Source organism: Corapipo altera, unplaced genomic scaffold (assembly GCF_003945725.1).
Source record: "Corapipo altera isolate COAL_440 unplaced genomic scaffold, ASM394572v1 0, whole genome shotgun sequence".
NCBI classification, from domain to species: domain Eukaryota; kingdom Metazoa; phylum Chordata; class Aves; order Passeriformes; family Pipridae; genus Corapipo; species Corapipo altera.
Genome location: NW_020884872.1, coordinates 15,098,947 through 15,118,601, shown reverse-complemented (window position 1 = coordinate 15,118,601; position 19,655 = coordinate 15,098,947). Strand labels below are relative to the sequence as shown.

General features: G+C 37.2%; 1 protein-coding gene across 4 annotated transcripts in view; it reads right to left on the bottom strand.

Moving 5' to 3' along the window:
* The window catches only part of MAP3K15 (mitogen-activated protein kinase kinase kinase 15), an 83,040-nt gene that overhangs the window by 48,838 nt on the left and 14,547 nt on the right, over window positions 1-19,655 (bottom strand). For 2 of the 4 annotated variants that reach the window (XM_027637793.1, XM_027637803.1), the window contains exons 2-3: window positions 7,804-7,943; window positions 4,534-4,557 (exon numbers count right to left, since the gene is read on the bottom strand). In XM_027637793.1, coding sequence (XP_027493594.1) covers window positions 4,534-4,557; window positions 7,804-7,943 — 164 coding nt within the window. The remainder of the gene's footprint in view (window positions 1-4,533; window positions 4,558-7,803; window positions 7,944-19,655) is intronic. The other 2 variants (XM_027637812.1, XM_027637822.1) reach the window with 1 other exon arrangement.

Below are 19,655 nucleotides of genomic sequence, written 5' to 3'. Positions count from 1 at the left end.
AAGTAACATTTGCTGCGTTACTCATTGCCTTTGTGCTACTTTACACCCAAAAGAAAAAAATATTGTATTTAAGATGTTCCTACTCTTTCATTCTGTGGCCTTTTACAATCTCTTTTAACACTTCTGCTACCTAAGGCCTTTTTAGAAATATGTCATTAAAAGACTGTATCATATAAGCTTTTACACACTGTAAAAATAATTAGAAAATAAAAAATATTATTAGTACTTTGTAATAATATTTCTTTGGATTACTAAATTCATATAATGTAATCATACTTCAGCGTCTTGGCTTTCATTTCAATCCACTGGGGCTACTTAATTGGAGAATATGAATCCAAGTGCCAAAATCTTTTTATTTAGTTTTCTTCAATGTTCATTGCCTTGAAACAGTATATACAGTCTAATTTATACAGCTACTGAAACTCTGAAGAGACTTTCTGCCAGTTACAATAAAAAGTGATTTTTCAACATAAAAATTCCTTGTGGCAAGGATAAATTGCAATCCAGTTCCCTTTAGATCAAGAAGAATTTTTGCTAATGACTCCTCCATGGCCCAGACATTATTCTCTGCTTCCTATACAGGATTTAATGAAAAATAACTATTTAAATCTCTGAAAATACTTCATCAGGCCCACAGGCCTAAGTATAATATAATAAACCTTTTAGCTTAATAGCCAGCCTGCTTTCCTTAAATACCTTCTCTGAACACAATTAACAGGCTTATTCAAATATCTTCAGGTATACCATTAACTAAAGAAAAATTAACTATTAAGTCTTTTTCCTTATTGTTCTGTACTTGCCAAAATAATTTTTCCAGAGTGGAAAGTTCTAGTTTGTATTTTCAATGCCTCATTCAAACAAATTTAATGGATCAAAGTATGTATCTCAAACCATGTGCAACTAATGCTCAAGCTATTGCCAGAAGGACTGTACATTTTGCTACCTGACTCCACCAATTTTTTAAAAGCCCCTTGTGCACTCTTTTCTTCACTCAATCTTGAACTTTTTATATTCATCATTCCTTAAAATCCTGTAGAAGATGAAATTTCCTTTCTAAAAAAATATAAAATATAAAATATCAAGGATGGTAACAAATGTTTCATCAAAACAGCTTTCCCATGGATTTTGACTATTACAATGGGTTTGGGGAAAATTATTTTTTTAACCTTTTGCATTTGAAAATCCTTGAAATTTCATTTCTTCAGTAAACCAATGTTTGTCTGACATCTAAAGAAACTCGAAAGCACAAGCCCATTTTTCATAGATATATTTTTTTACTCTACCCTTTAGTCCATTCTTCCATAACAGCACAGGAAAAAAACCTGTTCTGCAAGATTGCAAATTTGCCATTTATGTTATTGATAATAATTTTTACAGAAAATAGGAAGGTGTGCAATCCTTAGTAAAATTAACAGAAAATAGTCCTCAAAGTTCAGATGAGCTCTACAGAAGGAAATCTAACTGATGGGACAAAGAATCTTGACCTTGAATTTCATGCCAGGGCAATTCTTTCTTGGGACCTGAACTCCCACATCCAACAATTCTTTCCTTTTGCATCCAAGTATGCAACAAATTATCAATACAGAATTTTAATTGTTTGTTTAGGGGAGTCAAGTAGAAATGAATCATATTTTCCATCTTATCCCTGAAATCTTCATTCCTGCATGGTGGAAGAAAGGAAGTTCTACTCTCACACACTTTTTTCAGACAGCAAGCTATTAAATCTCTCAGACTCACACCACTGCAGCATGTTGCTGCATAATTTTCACTGTCAGGTTAGCTGTACTCAGGCCAAATCTCAAATGAATTGTTGACCTTTTTTTTTTCTATGCATTGTTTTCAGCTTTATGTAGTTTCCTTGCTCTTGCCTCCTCCTCAATGCCGAATTAGAATAATATTTTCTTTACATGGAAAACATCCATTCTCTTCAAGGCTTAGTTGTACTACACAAAAGCAAATAGCCCCAGACAACACACTAGTCATTCACCTTCTCTGCATCCTTAGTGTGGATCCACATCTGTTCTAGGCTAGATTTTTGCGCCTTTGTAGATGACTTGACATTTGCAGGATAAATAGCAAAGGTGAGGGCAGGGAAACCTCAGAGAAAGCTCCAAGCTACAGCAGCCAGCACAGAAAGTTTCACTCTTGCTGCCGGAACAAAGGTGTGCTGTGCCTGGTAACAATCCCAGTTGTTCCCCTTTCCTTACATACCACGCAGATGCATGGAGACAGAGCTTGTAAAACACAGAGAGGACTTCTCCAGCAAGGATATTCCTGTGGCTACCACTTCAAGGCTTATTAGATTGAGTATCTATCCTCTTTCCAGCATGCCTCCAGCCCTCAGGAAAAGTGACAGGAAGGCACAAAGCCCTAATAAAGGGGTATTAACTGCTGTATCTAATATTCAGCAATTAAACTGAAATGGTTATCTAACTACATACTTGACTGTATGACTGGACCCAATAAATTCATGGCAATTCTGTGCCTCCTTGATAAGCACAGCAAGCCTCATTAGCAATGAACTTCAAACAAGATGTTGTCCATGGGGTTGTCAAATATTTAACCTAAAAATGAAGCAGTGGCACCACATTGAATCAGCAGTAAACTGCAAACCTCTTATGACAACTCAGTGGATTGGAAAGGAGGAAAAAGCAATTGTCTGTTTGAAGTCAGCTTCAACTTAGAAAAACATTGTTTTAACCTATTAACTATTTAGCTTGCTAATGAGTTTGTTCTAATTTCTGATTAAAAAAAACTGAGGAAAGAATGAAATACTGGAGTACATTTATCTAATAAAAGAAAATATGAGTGACTTCAAATAACACAAAAGGGTCAAGAATCTATACTTGATATTAAAAGTCATTACTTTTTTTCCTCACTGTATTTTACTCACAACTGTTTTCTTAATTTAAGCACTTGAAGAAAGTAGATTAGGCAATCCCCCTTTTTAAAGGAGGGATCAGGATCCTAGTTTAGTGATGTCTCCCTGCCCCTTTTGCTAGCCACATGGTGTTTACAGGTCCAATACCAGGCCCTGCTGTAGAAACCATGTCACTAGAACCAACAGCATAAAGCTGTTGGGGGGTGTAGGCTGGGTATCAGGAAAAAGTTTTTCACCCAGAGGGTGGCTGGGCACTGGAACAGGCTTCCCAGGGAACTGGTCACAGTATCAAGACTGTCTGAGTCCAAGAAGTGTTTGGACAATGCTCTAAGGCACATGCTGTGATTCTTGGGAATGTCTTGTGCAGGGTCAGGAGTTGGTCTCGATGATCCTCATGGATCTCTTCCAACTCAGCATATTCTGTGATTCTATCTTTTCTTCTCTTCATTGTGAAGGTAAATACCTCCTTTTTTGGAGAAAGAATCTGCCAAAAGAGAAGACTGCAGGCTGCTAGTCTGATTGCACTAGGCTGAACTTGCCACTGTCCCCTTTTCCTTTACTCCATTTCTGGAATTCCCACCAAATAGCTTAGGCACAATTCTCCCTCTTGCTCTGGAGGGGAAAACACATGCCTGTGAAATTTTGGTCATCCACCAGCTGATGGACAGTAGCAATTACAAGCAAATCTGCCTCATTCTGAGTCCCCCTTAACAAAACTATAGACCAGTAAAAGCAGTTCCCATCACACAGGTCAAAATAGTTCAAAGATCACTAGACAGCCAGGAAGGATGACCTGCATTTACATTTGCTGAAAGAGATCTATCTTTAGCCTTAATGCAGCACTGTGGGCCAAGTATAAACAGCAGCTCAAAATAAACTGCTGTGACTAATGCATTATTTCTCCTAGTTCTCTTTTAAATTATTATCAAACTCTAAGACCATTTTATTATTTTATTCCTACTCAATATTGTTCAGAAGAAAATAAAAGCATATGGTGAATGGAGGGAAAAAGAAAGGATAAATGGAAGTCTAAGAGTTTTGCAAATTCAGCAGTCCTCAAAATAAAGTGTGGAGGATTTAATGAAAATAACCACTGACATGATGTGAAGTATGACAAAACTGCATAAGATATTGTAGCATATTTCAAAAAGCCTAAAATAACACCATCATTTTATCTTAACTCAGACTTACTTGTTTGGTCTTACTTACATTAGCTGTAAGAATATTTTTTTGGGGGGAAATAAGCTTTTTTCACATTTCTAAGTAAATCTGTGAATTTGTAAGGAAGAGGATGGGTATACAGTAGTCAAAGTTGTCTAAGATACAAGAGTAAGCTCCATTAAGGCATCACACACACATATACATTTGCACGAATGGGTGAAGGTGGTAGAGGGATAAAGATATTTTCAATTTCTGAGTTTATATATTGATCTGTCAACCTACATATAAAATCTACTGGCACCTTTACTTTAAAAAGTAAAGTAATTTTTTCATCTAGCTTTACTTTGGAAAGGAAGTTGAAAAGATTTCCATTAGTTTGAATTGTATAGAGATAAAACAATTTCCTTCAATCATGCAGAGTTTTTTTATTTATTACATTAATGTAGTATTTCCATTTTGTGTTTTAAAATGAATGTGGATTTAATACTTACTGTGTTTTTCTGAGACACCATATCCTATGGGGAAAAAGAGAGATAAATAGAGATGTTTAATTGTTTTTACTGGGAATTATTATTTCCAATAAAAATCACTGCTATACATATATACACGCAGACGTTTTCTTCACAGTATAATTCAGATTTCCTGACACAGTAGATTTCCAGTAAAGGGATAGAACATCAAGAAAAGCCATAAAAATTAACAATTCAGCAAAGAAACCTGCTTGAAGAAGTGCTCAGAATATAAAGTTGTACTTGCCAGTAACTGGAGTTCGTCAGACTGGGCACACCCAGACACACTCTGGGCATCTGTGAGACAAAAGCATTCAAAGCCGGAGGGTTTTTCTCTCTGAAAGGTATCCTTCAGATACCTAAGCCCCTTTCCTACCAGATTGGCATAGATCAACACATTCCTCCTACACCCTAATTCTTTTCACCTTAAAATCTAAAGAGAGATGTTGAAACTGTGAAGCAGATGATAAACTAATGGGCATGTAAACCAGACCTCAAAGATTTCAGTTGCCAGTAAGTAACCTTCTCCTCTTTTTAGTGATGGATTACATGTCCATCACTAAACATGTGATGGACTGCTCAGTCAAACTGAAGAGATCATCAGGTAAGCCATGCTACAAATCTTAGACGTAGACTTGTTTCTAAGTAAGGTTATCAATATAATTTAATGGAATGTGCTCTGAAAACCTAAGGTCATTCTGCTTAGCAACTTCACATCTGAAAGCCTGAAATCCACTTGGACTGCACAGAAATTATCATGACAACACACCCTTTTCCTCAACAACAGACAAAATATCAGGGGCCATCTAAGAGATTTAGTTCTGCAAATATGACCCTCTTGGCAGCCAGATTACATAATCTTCTATGTCCTCAGAACTAGATTGTTTTGGAAAGAATACTGATGAAACTAAAGAGACAACTCCTGGGACAATTTCAGGATGGGTCATAAGAGATAATCTACATAAAGTCAGGCTGCCTGAACATCACAGATCTTCAGTAGAAGTAACAGCAGACATGAATACTGCCTTTGTAACACTTAGGCTAACCATTCCTAAGAGGTGTGCACAGCAACCTAGATCCAAACAAAGTAATAAATTCATAAAGGGAAGGAAAAAAGTCCTGACCAAATTAGTAATAAACTTGAGAACACAGAACCATCGGCAGATGGTTAAAAATACAGAATTACTCATTAACTTAAAATCCTTAAGCCCAATAAAATACATCAGAAAAAAAGTGATGGAAAGCTTAGACATCTGAAATATCACATATCTGAAATTTAATGTCTACTGAACTAAGCAAGTATCTGCAATAGAGCCTTACCTACTGCAGATAAAGATCTTTCTCAGCAGGAGAAATTAACTCTTCTGAAACTGTGTGAAATGTGTCATGGACGGTTCCTGGCTGAAATACCCCAAGAACGATCCCTGCCTACTTTCTGAAGTATTCCTAAGAAAGCTGTATTAGCATATTTGAATGCTACCCAGTACTGAACTGGGGTTCAGTTGCAGAAGAGATACCAAGGACAACAGGGTAGGACTGAACCCTGAACCAGTGTCCTGCTTAAACTACTCTAGCACTTGATACAGACGATCTCTTCTGTTTGGTTCCAGGAACTTACATCGAGCTTTATGATCCCACAGTAACACATACTAGGGACCTATATAGGCCAAAGAGGTCATGCAAACAACTGAGAGATGAGGAAGATATCAGTGCCATTGACAGAGGCACTGAAGAAGAGACATGAAGACAAAGATAAAGCTTTTCTAGCTTTATGTGACCCAGTCACGTTCCAGTGTTCCCAGGTCTGGAGACTTGAGCTTTACATCCTCAGAAAAAAAAAGCCTTACAACTGACAGTGCAAAGACTTGCAAGTTCTGACAACAATCAATTTGAAGAGCCAACCAGATGGATGTAATCCTGGAGATCATTCAGCACTCCAGTTATGGAGAAGGTGCTTGAGTATGTGCTTGGCACCAAGCGCAGAAATCAAAGACATCCTCATTGGGCAGTGACAAATAGAAGATGATTAGCCTGTGCTTGGTAGAACCAAGTTGATCAGAACATCTGAGTGACAGCATAAAAGAAAGATAGAAATGTACTGATGAAAAACAAAAATTAAATATTTCATTGCAGTCAGGTGTATCACCAACACAGGATGAAAACCTGCATTCCTGTCCATCCAGATTAGCTGGAGGAAAGGAAGACATGCCAGTATAATTTAGTTCATATCCATATGGATAACCTCTTTGAGCAAGAATGTGAGAGGCTCCAACTCTTAAGTTCTTGTGACTCCGGGTCACATTGAATGTGAATGTGTATGTGGACCACTGTAGGAAGAAACAAGTATGGGATACTAAATACATGAGACTAAAATCAGTAACATTGAGACCAGAAAAGATGAATGAGAAGTTGTGACAGAACGGAGCTTTTCTGGGGAAGAAAGAAGGAGATTTAAAATTAAGATGAAACAATATTCTTACAGGATCAAGAGAGGTTGGAGAATTCCAAAAAGAATTTTTGGACATTGATGGTGTGAAAAAAGCAAAGTAGCAAGGGGTAATAACTCAAGGAAAAAAACCAACAAAGCAAGAACACTGCTGCTCTCAGTGAAGGCAGTAGAAAATGGATAATATTAAAAGCAGAAATAGATGGCACTGAGAAAGGCAGAAACATCCACAACCTATGACTTGCATCCAGAACAGTAGTTTCAGGACTTAAGTGTATAGCATGTATTATCCTACTATAAAAATGAACGATAGTTCTATAAAAAGATTTGGCAAGGATCTCTTTTTTTATCTTCAAATAGCAATAAAAAGGAGATTCCTGTAGTTCAGCTGCTCAGCACCTAGGGAATACAAACCTCGTCTGACAGAAGTGCTTCAATAATAGGAGTAGGTTACAATACAGCCCTTTTTCAAGTGTCCTGATAATACAAACCATAACTTTTTTTTTTACATGTACTAAAACTAAGAGGGAAAGGAAGGAAAAAATCAGACCTGCACTCTCACTTCCAAGTCTAACCATATGAAGCAAAATCAGTATCACATTACAGAACTCTTCTTACAAAAAAGCTTTTATACTGTTCTAATTATTACCATTTTTGCTAGTAACTGTTTCTTCTTATCATGATTCTGTTACGTAGCTCTCAGGAAATGACATTCAGTGGAAGTTTCAGAAAAACACAAACATTTGTAGATTCAGGTATTTAAAGATATTTCTGAAATGAAGCAGATTTTCAAGTGAGAACCTTACTTTGAGAGACTGAGCAGTGTCAGCATCAGTGTCATGGTAAAGTATAACATTATTAGCCATGTCAAAGCTTTCACGCACGCCAAGGTGGTAAAACAGTGATGGTTGCTTGGAAATATCACTCATGTCCACAACTGCAACATCTGAAATGAGAAAAGTGGAAAAGAAAATGCTAAAAAATAATAATCTTAAAACCAACTTTATTCTTACACAGGATTTAAAACAAATCCTGAAATTACACGTACATTTGGGAAAGACAAAATCAACATATTCAAGTAAGGATCATTTCCTCATGGTAAATTTTAACATGAGAGAAGTAAATTATGCCATTCATATAGAAGACATGAACCTAGTCATTAAATTATCACAGTGTTACAGTAACTGGGAGGCACAGTTTTTGGATCCTGCTTGAAGGTTGGAAATTACTGCATCAGGAACAGCCTAGGAGAAGAAGCGCTTTTGCACTTGCTCTCTGATCTAGGCCTGACAGCCTGAATACCCAATAGGACAGAAAGCTTCAAATGTTCAGATGGAATCTCTAAGAATTATAACGCAGAAGAAAATTAGGGAAAACTGTCAGACCAAGTTTATCTTGAGAGGCTAAGGTTTGGAGAATGGGAAATTCCTAAACAGAAGAAAAAGAAATGACTGTGAAAGTTGACTCTTAAAAGCTACAGGCAAGATGTTTAAGATGGAAGGTGCAGGAAGGAGGGAGTTCAACCACAAGTAGCCAGAGCATGACCTCCGCTGCTCTTGGTTAGTGTTCCAGTCAGAAATGGAAGTAAAGAAGTTTACATCAGTGGATGAGCTGTACAGAGAGTTAAAGAGAAATACCCCATATTATGCAGAACAGCTGAGACACAGGTAAAAGATTCTGAGTTCACCATTTTGTTCTCACATAAATCTAAAGGTCGGTACAGAGAAGGGGTAACTGGAGGACACTTAATGCTGAGTTTTTATTCCTTGATCCTTATCTCCTATAGCTACCTAGGAAAATTTTGCTTTAAAGCTTTTTAAAAAAGGTCTGTATCTATATGTCTGTCTGCTTTCACCACTGTGGGACAGACAGATGAATTTAAATCTAAGTACTCATAAGACTAGAGCCTTGGCATCAAAACCACAGGGTAGTTTGAGGTTCAAAACAGATTGCAGAGACTCAGTGCAGCTGGGCAATAAATCCTACATCTCTGAAGGGGTACAGACAGTGTCTGTACATATAGGAAAGACAGAGAAGGGTGAGTTGCTAGTAAACAAGAAAGCTAAAAGCAGGTCTGATGGCTCAGACCCAAATGCAGCAGTCAGTTAACCTTGGTGTCACCAAGGTTACACACCACAAGAATCAATAGTACATACTTAGTATGTAAGTTCTTGGAAAAACCTGCAATGAATATACACTCCTGTACAATTCCATCAGGCTATTCTAACATACCACATCGGGGTCAGCCAGTCCCTCTGGTTACTGTGAGACTCCTATTAAAGCATAAGGAGTATTTTGAGTCCAAACACCTGCCTTAAGAACAAAACATCACCATTAAAGATTAAAAAAAAAAAAAAAAAAAGAAAAAGAACCAAACCAAAACACCCCAAATCCCCAAACCCAACGAAACTCACAAAAAATCCAAACACACCTTCCCCCCACCCCATCAGAGAAACAAAACCCCAACACAAAGTCATGGCATGAAAAAATCCTCTCATTCCTATGCAACCTCAAATCCTGCACCATCTACTGATGATCTTTCCAGTTCCTGTTTGGCCAGCTCTATACAGTATGGACAAAATTCTTAGTGTATTGCACACTGTAGAGTCACATCAACTGAGACAGACTGAAGAAGTAAACCCCAGCTCCATAAACTCAACCATATCTAGACTATCCCAATATTACAAAATCATTTGGAAAACATAAATAATCTATAAAACAAAAGTTAAGAGAAACTAACAAGCAAACAGAGAATCATATACCATATAGGGGAAAATATTAGGAGCTTGTATGGTTTGCAGTGCTTGTACAAATTGTTTTTGTGGAACCAGAGTGCTGTGAAATCAAAATCACCATCCTGGTAAGAGAATTCAGACAATGGGTTTATACAGCGTTCAGATATTGTATTTTACAATACACTGTGAGCAATGATTTGTAACAGTGTTCACTGAAACAAGGCTATACAAAGTTCATTGCCACATCTGGTCTACAATGAAATTTGTCTTCTGTTGATTGCTGCTCTGTAACAATGTAAGTGGTATCAAAAACACATTAAATAGTCATAAGAACAGAAGTGAGCACCTGCATTAAAAAGGATGATTATTCATCACTTAGATATTAATCCACACTGATAAAAGAAGATTTACGAGAATGAGTTTTTCTTGCTTGTTTACATCTCACAAACAGGCATGAGTAAGATAAAATACAATAAAAATAAAACAAATTGAGGACTAGCAGAGATGAAGATGGTATCACAAAAATAGGCATGCAAGTGAAAAAAAGCCTCAGGAAGAAAACTAAACGGATTCGGTCTGGTCATGGAAATCAAGGGATGACACAGAAGTAAATGACAGCAGACAGAAGCAGAGCATCAGAAGTGGGCTAGAGTAGAGATGAGAAGCTGCATTCCCACAGAGCTCTCCAAGTGCTCCTCCACCAGTAACAGCAGCAAGCTTGGGGAAGGGAGGAAGGAGATCTACTTACAAACCAGCTTTACTAATGTGCTATTGAAATGGAGCTTGAGTCCAGTGGACCCCAAAATAATGCAAATTTGGATGGAGAAGAGATGAACAACAGTAAACACTTATTAAAGAAGTGGAACCCTAGGATGTATCCAGTGCATGGAGTGCCAGAGCACAGTGTCCAGTGTTACTGGATGCTGGGTCTAAGCATGCTCCCCACCACTGCTGTTTTCAGAGGTACATCTCTCTCCTTGGTGTAAGGCAGTTTTGTGAACCCTTCAGTGAACAAAGCTCATATGTGCCACAACACATACCACAAACATTTCTGTTTCAATTGTCTTGGATTTTTCTTATGATTTACACTACAATTTTTCATTTACAGTTCCTTAAAGACAGACAGGGGGCCCTGCACTTCAACCACATATTTAGTATGACTGATAAGAGAGAGATAAGAATTCCCTTAAACTTCCTGAGACACATAAAAAGAAATACTATAACACTAGTATCTGCTTTGCACATTTTGATTTATGAATAAAAACATATGTCAATCAGACTTCATCCTCAACCCCCATCCTCCATAACAGGAGAGCCTGTTCAGTCAAATATACTTCTGGACTTCCCTTTCCAGATTTAGGTTCAACCTCCTCCATTAGACAAGTGTGAAGCAAAAGCTAATGCCAATTTTTATCAAGTCTTACAATGCATGAGAAATTTTATATAATAATGAAACATTTCACGCAGATCTAGATGACCAATGGATATGGTTCCCTATGTTCAGAAGGAAAGAGAGCAGGGGAAGGTATAGCCCCTCTGTAAAGACAGAAGGTTTCCAAGCGAGGCCCAAAGATCTATAGAATGTATCCGCAGGAGGGTGTGGAGGGGTGGGGATGTGCTTATTGTTTCATATAACCAATTTTGGATGATCTGGAACAGCACATTTAAACTCATTGTTTTTTTGCTGCAGCAGCAACTCATGTTCAAAAGAACATACCCATAAAAATGTGTCCTCCTGCATTTCCTAAGCATAACAGATATTTTCAACTCTTTCTATTCTCTCATAGTTGTGCATAAAACTATTTTCTTTCTGAAAACAGTTCATTTTTGTCACAAACTCCAAAACTGATCTCACTTTATTGAGTATCTGCAGTTCATTTGTCTGGGTTTTGTTTGTTTCCATCATAAAATGATTAAGCTATGTGTGTACTTTCAGTGCATTAAGGCAATTCATCAATATTCCTAGCACAATCTTGATTAGGTCTCTGCATTGCTGCAGCAGATGACACATAAACAGTTTCTTATACTACATGTACAGATTTTAACACTAGTATGTCTTAAGAGACCAGAAATGAAGATTTCATATCATTAATTATGGTAAAACAAGTAACTATAAAACTTATAAATAATTCAACAGGAAGAACATTACTACAGATGTTAAAACCACAGGACTTATTTCTCTGAAATGCACCCGAAGGCATCACATAACTTAACGATCTAAGCAAATCACAAGTCTTCACATGGCTGTTCTATGATTTATGGCATTGTTAGGAAAACCAAAAGGACAATTTTAGCTCCAGGTTTTGGGATCTGTAAGCGAAAAAGTAGTAAATGGGAGAAAATCAATAAAAAGCCAGAAATATGTTGAAAGTTAAATAGAATCTAGGAAGCCTAACAGAAGAAAAATTCAAAAAAAGTCTGTACTGCCTTCAAATTCTAATTTAAGACTCCATCCAGCCTTATCCATGTGAAGAGCAAGAACCTTACTCCATTATTATGGATTCATTATTTTACAGTATTTAGAACCTTTCTATACATAACTGATTTAAAAAAAATCCCCAAACTTTACATGATAATAAAAACATTATTGGAGGAAAATGCAGAACTCTGTCCCTTGTTATTCACTAGCATCCTGCAAATTATGAACCTTCAGATTAGTATTGCTTCAGACTATTAGCTATTTGCATCAGTGTCCTTCATAGTTAGTAAGTAAACAAACGTGTTATTCCTTGAAATCCACCGGAGGAAACTGCCAAGTTCTTCAGAAGAAGAACAATGACAAATAAAAAATCCTTAACTTCAGAATGCATATTCATTTTCTTTTCTGCATGGTCCTTTAAAGGAGAAAATACCAAAGTTTTTGCAGGGCAAAAATTATGGTAAAATCTGACGTATTTGAAAACCAGGAACCCTTTGCATCTTTCACTTAAGCTAAAGCAAAAGGCACACCACTCTCAACTTTAATATACCGCATCCTCCCAGAAACTGGGGAAGGGAATAGCTCAAGGCAACAAAGCACATTAGTAGTAACTACCAAGAGAACTACTGAAGTAATTTTTCAGCACAGTTTTTTATACCAGCAAACTGTCAGTGCCTTTCATTACATCCTAAGCACAGGCCAATGTTAATGTAACACCACTGTCAACATTCGTGCTGCTATTGTGACTCCTATAATGAATCAAGTTTTATTAAAATCTTACTGCTCTAAAATCGTGTTATTCTGTAAAAATCTGCTTATTTTTCTTAAAAAAAATTGTTCCAATCACAATCACATTCTAAAATACAACACTAAAACTAAACTTGCCTTAGAAGCTAAAACACCCACGAAATATAAAGATGCAACTTTTTTTCTAAATTTAGGCATTTCTGGTATTTCTATTCAACCTCTTCAAGTTTGCAGTATTATAGCATAAACTCTGCTAACTTCATTGGTTTGCTATAGGACAAGAATTGGTCAGAAAAATAAAAAACAACTAGGCAGGAATGATTTATCCTGCAATACAGACTTGTATATATTATAATCACATTAAATACCATTTTAAAAACTATTTCCTCTATTTCAGACTAAGCTTAACTTCTTGTGGATTAAAACCAAGTGCTGCACATTTGTATAAATACTAAAATTTAAATTAACTGTTATAGTTTAGAAATTGCTTACAAGGCACCCTTAAGAAGGATGCTTGTTCTTACAATCCAATCAACTTTTGCACAAGAGTTCAGCCATGGCTGGTGTTTGACTACAAGTTTCAGCCTATTTCAGAAAAGGAAACACAAGCATGCAAACTGGATGTCTGAAACTTTTTGATGCAGCGAGGGCACTTCCTTTGGAAGGGGTTTTTAGTTCACAGGCCAAAGGAAGTGACTCAAAGAACAGGAAACTTAAGAATTAAATTAGTTATGAATCATCATATTAATCTGGGAAAAAAGATTTCCTTCTGTTCACAGACAGTAAGCACCAAAGAAAAAAAAGTTACATTTTCAGATTTTATTAATGACATCAATCCCAAATTGGAGAAAGAAGGCAACTTGAATAGCAGCCAAATAATTTTTAATTCACTATTTTAAAATTTTTATTATCTTAAGAAGACCACAGAGAGAATTTGATTCCAACTGCAGTATATTATCTGTACACACACGCCAACTATAAAATGAAGTAAAATCTAAACCTAGATATATCTCCCTTTTGACAGCTCCTATGGATTTGTTAAGTACTTTAGGAATTCTGAAAACCTGGGCATCAAATGGCAAAAATTCTGAAATGTGTCTTTCCAAGGTTTGTCTGTTTGCTCAGGAAAACAAAAGAACTGTTGTAAAGTGGCAATTTCAGACTTGTGTTATTTTACCAAAAAACACGGCAACACCTCTAATCTGTGTTCTCAGACTGAGCTTGTCATTTGCCTTTTACTTAGTTATGGCTTTAATCTTACCTTCCTCTGCTACAGCTTTTATGTTACAAAATCATCTACTGGTGAGAAAAGCCACCACATACCAATGTGTATCGATTCTGCTCCTCTCAATCCGGTAAAATGGAAGGCGACCAAAAAAGTGCATAACAACTGAGGGCCTTATAAAAACCAACATTCTTAGAACCACAAACACAAGGGGGAAAGTCAGACGTTTCTTTTGCATTTCCTCCTTCCTGCATGTCAAATCTTGCTCTGGAAAGCAGTTTCACATCCTTCCCATGAATTCACTCTGCTCAGTGCTGAAGAAGTCATTTTAACCATGTATTAACTGAGCAGAAGCAGCATTCTTGGTTAAGAAAGTCAGTTGTCAAATAACTTTCCTGAAAGAATCAGGCAAATCCAGAGCCCAGCAATTAATAGGAAATTGAAAAACTTTAATTTTTCAGATGAGTCTTTCCACTATCCAGAAGCATTACTAACTGCAGCAATTCAAATGATTGCTTTACTTCACTTAACACACAACACATTAAAACTGGCAGACTCCCACCTCCAGAGACAAATCTGGGAACAGCTGTGTAAAGGAAAGTGGTCCAACCGGCCTTTGTGTGGAAAGCGGACACATCCACACAGAGGAGGAGGACGAGGAGGAACAGCTGACACCCAAATCTGTTTCTAGCCATAGCATTTGGGTGCATATTAGACAGTCCTTTCATGTGGCCCAGCGAGGTAGTTCCTCCTTCCTACGCACCTAAAAAGTCTGGAGCGCTATGATTCAATTCCCGCAGCTCCCAAGGCAAAAAGCTGAAATAAAGCAGGTTTTAAAGTACCAGAATAGTTAAAATTTACCAAGCAAAGCTGTAGCCTGGATTACAGTCTGAAAGTAGAGGTAACAAAGCTGGTGCACTTGTTTTTAACGTATAGATCACAAAGATGCCCCAAACGGCCTCCATTCAAACCACTTAGAGAAGCCCCAGCGGCCTGAAATGGCAGAGCAAGGAGCACTTTTTGGACAGCCATCCTGCAGGTGATGAAATATGAACTCCAAAGAAGCAGCCAACAGAATAATCCAGTGTAGAAGAAACTGAGGCACAAGTAGCTAGAGTGAAACTAGTAATGAATGCAACCAGCACAGTAACACGTACACAGAGCCTGACAGCAATATAATGTAGGTAAGAAATACAAAAAACATACTTATTTGAAATATTTACTTGAGTCATAACCAGAAAGAAATTCTTGTGCTTGAGATGGGTTCTCACCTGTAACCTTTTGTCCTTTTGATTCCAAATACTAGTTTTGGCAACATTAGGAAATTTTAATGTTAGGCTCTCTTAGTAATGTATGAAATAACATTCACTGGCAAACCCCACCCAGCAATATCAACCTTCAGCATATAGTGAAAATCAACAACCATCCAAAACAACAGGACAGACAAAATTGAGGGGCCAATGCTTCTCTCTGGCTTTCATAATTCTGTACCAAAACCCATTTCATCCAAACACCTCCACAGGGTTACATTCAGACCCAAACATTACAGTCACTAATCATGTTAGTGCTGTGGTGTTACTTTACAGCTGTACTCAGATACTGCATCTTTCATTTGTCCTCTGGTACATGGAACTCATACTAAGAATAGAACTAGAACATATTTTTCATGCTTCAGTGGCATTTACTGCAACTCAGGAGACACCATATTTAAAACTACTCATTTTTCTAAACCATGACAAAGTATTTATGCCATATTTATAATTGATACATATTCCTTATTATTAAAATATCCATTCCAAAAATTGAATCACAAGAAACTGCGCTTTAAATGGAACAGAACAAATTACAGCAGGTGAACAAAACTGCCAGTTCTAGGAGCTGATCTGTAACCTGAGCTCTCATTTGTTTTGGGGTTTCCTTATTCATTAGATATATCATCTGAAGCTTTTCAATTTTTTACTCTGCAATTGCATATTAGGAACTTTTTTGTTAAATGGAAGCAAGGATTCTTCCAAAAACCTTCAATACCAAAAGCAAAAGCTTCAAGAAACATTTTAGATACTTCTTAAATATAATTGAATTCACAGTAAAATTAAGTTTCGAACAAGGCAATATGCTACATTAAAATAAAAAGGCAATGTTCCTGATCCAGAAGAGCGAAAGTTGTGTCAAGAGCGTGCCTATGCTTATTATTTATCTTATCTTTAAAGCGAGTCTCTCAGACTCTGCCAAATCAGAATACAACCACCACCCACAAGAACTGGTGTGGGAAGAAAAGCAATGCAATTAATGTAACACATGGGGCATCCAAATGTAGAATGCCTTTTTAATGCTTTTGCACAAGTATGAAGGAGAAAAATATTCTATGATTGGAATATTAAAACAATTGAAAGTGACCTGTCATTCAGAACAGAGTATAGAACTTTTTTTATTTTTTTGCAGTTGGCAGTTCAGGGAAAGAAGGAAACAATTAATCCTCAAAGAACTCTTCTTGCAATATTGAATTGCAGAAGTAAGGAAAAATATAATTCACTGTAAACAATGTAGGCCTAGGCTTAGACGTTGCTTAATGTTTTCCCTGACAAAGCTTTGCTTTCAGTTCCTTTTTAACTTTGTCAGTTTTTGCTTCAGGTTGTGGGGTTTGAGATTTTTCTTTATAAGAGATTTACTTAAAACCGATTCAGTTTTTGAGACTGTACTGGAGAACTTATTTCTGGCCAATGTTAAACATCTTCTCATGCCAAATTAAGAAGCCTTAGTGCTTCCAAGCAGAAAACCAGAAACATGTCAGGTGGGTCAGGCTGCTTGGAAGTAGTACTCCTTTAGCCTCATGAAATGCTGCTCATTCCAAAGCAAAGTTATCAGCGGTGAGTTGGTCAGGCACGAGAGAGGTGTTTGGACCCAGATCACCCAGTCCTCACTGCCTTCACTGTCAATGCAGAGAGAGGAAAAGCACTTCAGAGCACCGCTCCTCTCGTCTGTCAGACACCTACTTCAGGATGAGACGAACTGCAGGCCAGAAGTGCCTGTTTCTCCCCACTGGCTGTGAAGGGAGTCCAAGCAACTGCAGACACCCACGTTGAAGGTGTTCAGTGCTATGACATCCCTTCTATGGAGCCTCACCGCTCTGCTTTGAAGAATTTCATGAACCATTAAGCCATTTCAGTCAACAGTGATATAATCACAGCAGGTATTTCCCTGGAGATGTTCCCACCAACCAGATGGTAGCCAATGGAGAAGGACTACAGGGCTTTCTCATCAGTACTTGACTCACAGTTTCTCTACCTGTGAGAAAGAAAAGGAAGGACTGTCATAATTCAAGCTCTCACCTAAGATTTCCAAAGAAGTCTCTGAAACACGTAACTCTTGTTCGAGTTTTCCATAAATTGAACATTCATTTCTGAATCCCACTTACAATGTTGTTTATTTTGGCACTCAATAAATATTATATAACTGTAGGGATGACTGTTCTTTAAGAGGTGTTTTTGCATCTACTATCACAGCCCAGAGTCTTTTCTGCAACTTATATAATCTGATTCTTTAATTATATTGGCACACTGACTATAATCTCCTGGCCTATGGATGAAGTTTATATAGAAGTTAAATTCTCAGTAAAATTACCTTCAAGACAAATACAAGCACGACATTTCCCTGTAAGGCACTGACATTCATACTACAGTGAGTAACACACTTTATCTTTTTTTTTTTATTTTATTTTACTTCTTCCTTCCATACCACAGATTGTGATGTCCCGGGAACAACATAACCTCAAACGTGAGGGAGCTAACTCACACTGGTGTGAGAGATCACAGTAAAAAAGAGAACATCCACATACACTGTCACTGGAAATTCACCCAGCACCCACCCCTTTACACAGTCTCCCTTCCTTGAGGAAGGATTGTAAAAATTCACAATCAGTCAGATGCCTTTAGTTACCGACCACGAACACTTCAGATGGGTCCTACCAAAATCTACACACAGCTAATAAATGAATTATCAAAGTTGTGACATGCACAAGTGATCAATATTTATACAATTTCTTTGTAAAATTACACCCTTCAAGCTCCCATGTTAGGAACTGAGAGAGATCTCATCACTTGGATCCTGGCCATTTCAGCGGTTCCACGGCTCAGGTTCATGAATGCCTATGCCTGCCTGCAACTCCTAACTCTTTCTCGTGACCCATGGTCTCTGATTCCTTCTCTCACCATTCTATTCTCTCTTTATCCCTCAGCCTATATTTAACTTGGCAATTTCTGGCTAACTCAGTGACAGCACAATAGCAGACAGAATCTGCTCTGTCACTGCAGCTAATCAGTCCTGTGAGTGGTATCAACTACCAGCTTCACACCAGCCTTCCAGAAAAGTACTTTATGAAACTGTTACACTTTATAACAATTGAAAGAAATAAAGGTTAAAAACTCACTTTTTACATATCATATAACAAAACACATCTGCATCTGAAACTGAAAAATCCAATTCTGTAAGTAGTAATAAAAGACTCAATGCTGACATAGTACACACACCAACATCTCTTACAGTCATCCCCACTATATTATGTTCACATTTCATGAGTGCCAAAACAAAGTACTTACACTTACAATGACTGTTATTTAAACTTTCTAAGCATGTACCCAACAGAAGTAAAACAGGAAAAAAAAGACAAAGCAATTTGCTACCTGCAGGTTGACTTTCATCATTTGACCATTTATACTGTAAAAAGCAACATCTATTAATCACTGCAAGTTTCAGGATAAACAATCCTTCCTAGGGTGAAATACTCTATCACAGAGTGGTAAGACAGTAGTGATACTGACTACCTAACTATTGTTAAAATATGCTGAACAATCTTAACATTCCAATAAACTTTGTTAAATACAGCTATGCTGAGTTTGCCTGAGATAGAGTTCATTTTCTTTTTTTTTAATTGCAATTTTAAACCCTATGGTCTAGTCCAAAGCGAGAAGGGGTGGAGATTGTAATGGATAAACCTTTAAATTGCTGCAACCATGATTTGAGTTGCATGTTACAGGAATTGCTACAGCAAGAATCACTGCAGAAAAAAGCTTACAAGAATTAGGCAAATGAAGATTCCAGAAGCCACTCACTTCTCACTTTTTCCCAAATTCATTATTACTGAAAGGCTCCCAAAATCTGTGTATCCAGGACGCTACAAAAAAACTTACCCATCATAGACAATCTGAGAAAAACACCTGTTCCATAATTTCCCCTGTTCATATGCTCCAAGTATATTCAGAATTTTTACAGAGATGCTAGACAGCCATAATGGGTAGATATCTCACATACATACTGTTCACTATGCCAAGTCATTAAGGATAACTAATTTCCTAAAATTTCCTAATATTTCCTAAGGATAACTATTTCCTAAAATTTTTCTGCAAGCTAAAGAGCCTACCAATTCTACAGGATCTGACATTATTCTGCCCTATTTAATATCGGAGAAGAAAAGAAACAGCCGAGTAAATTAAAAACAGGCACTTCACACTTGCCTGCCGCACTCGCAGTGCGCCA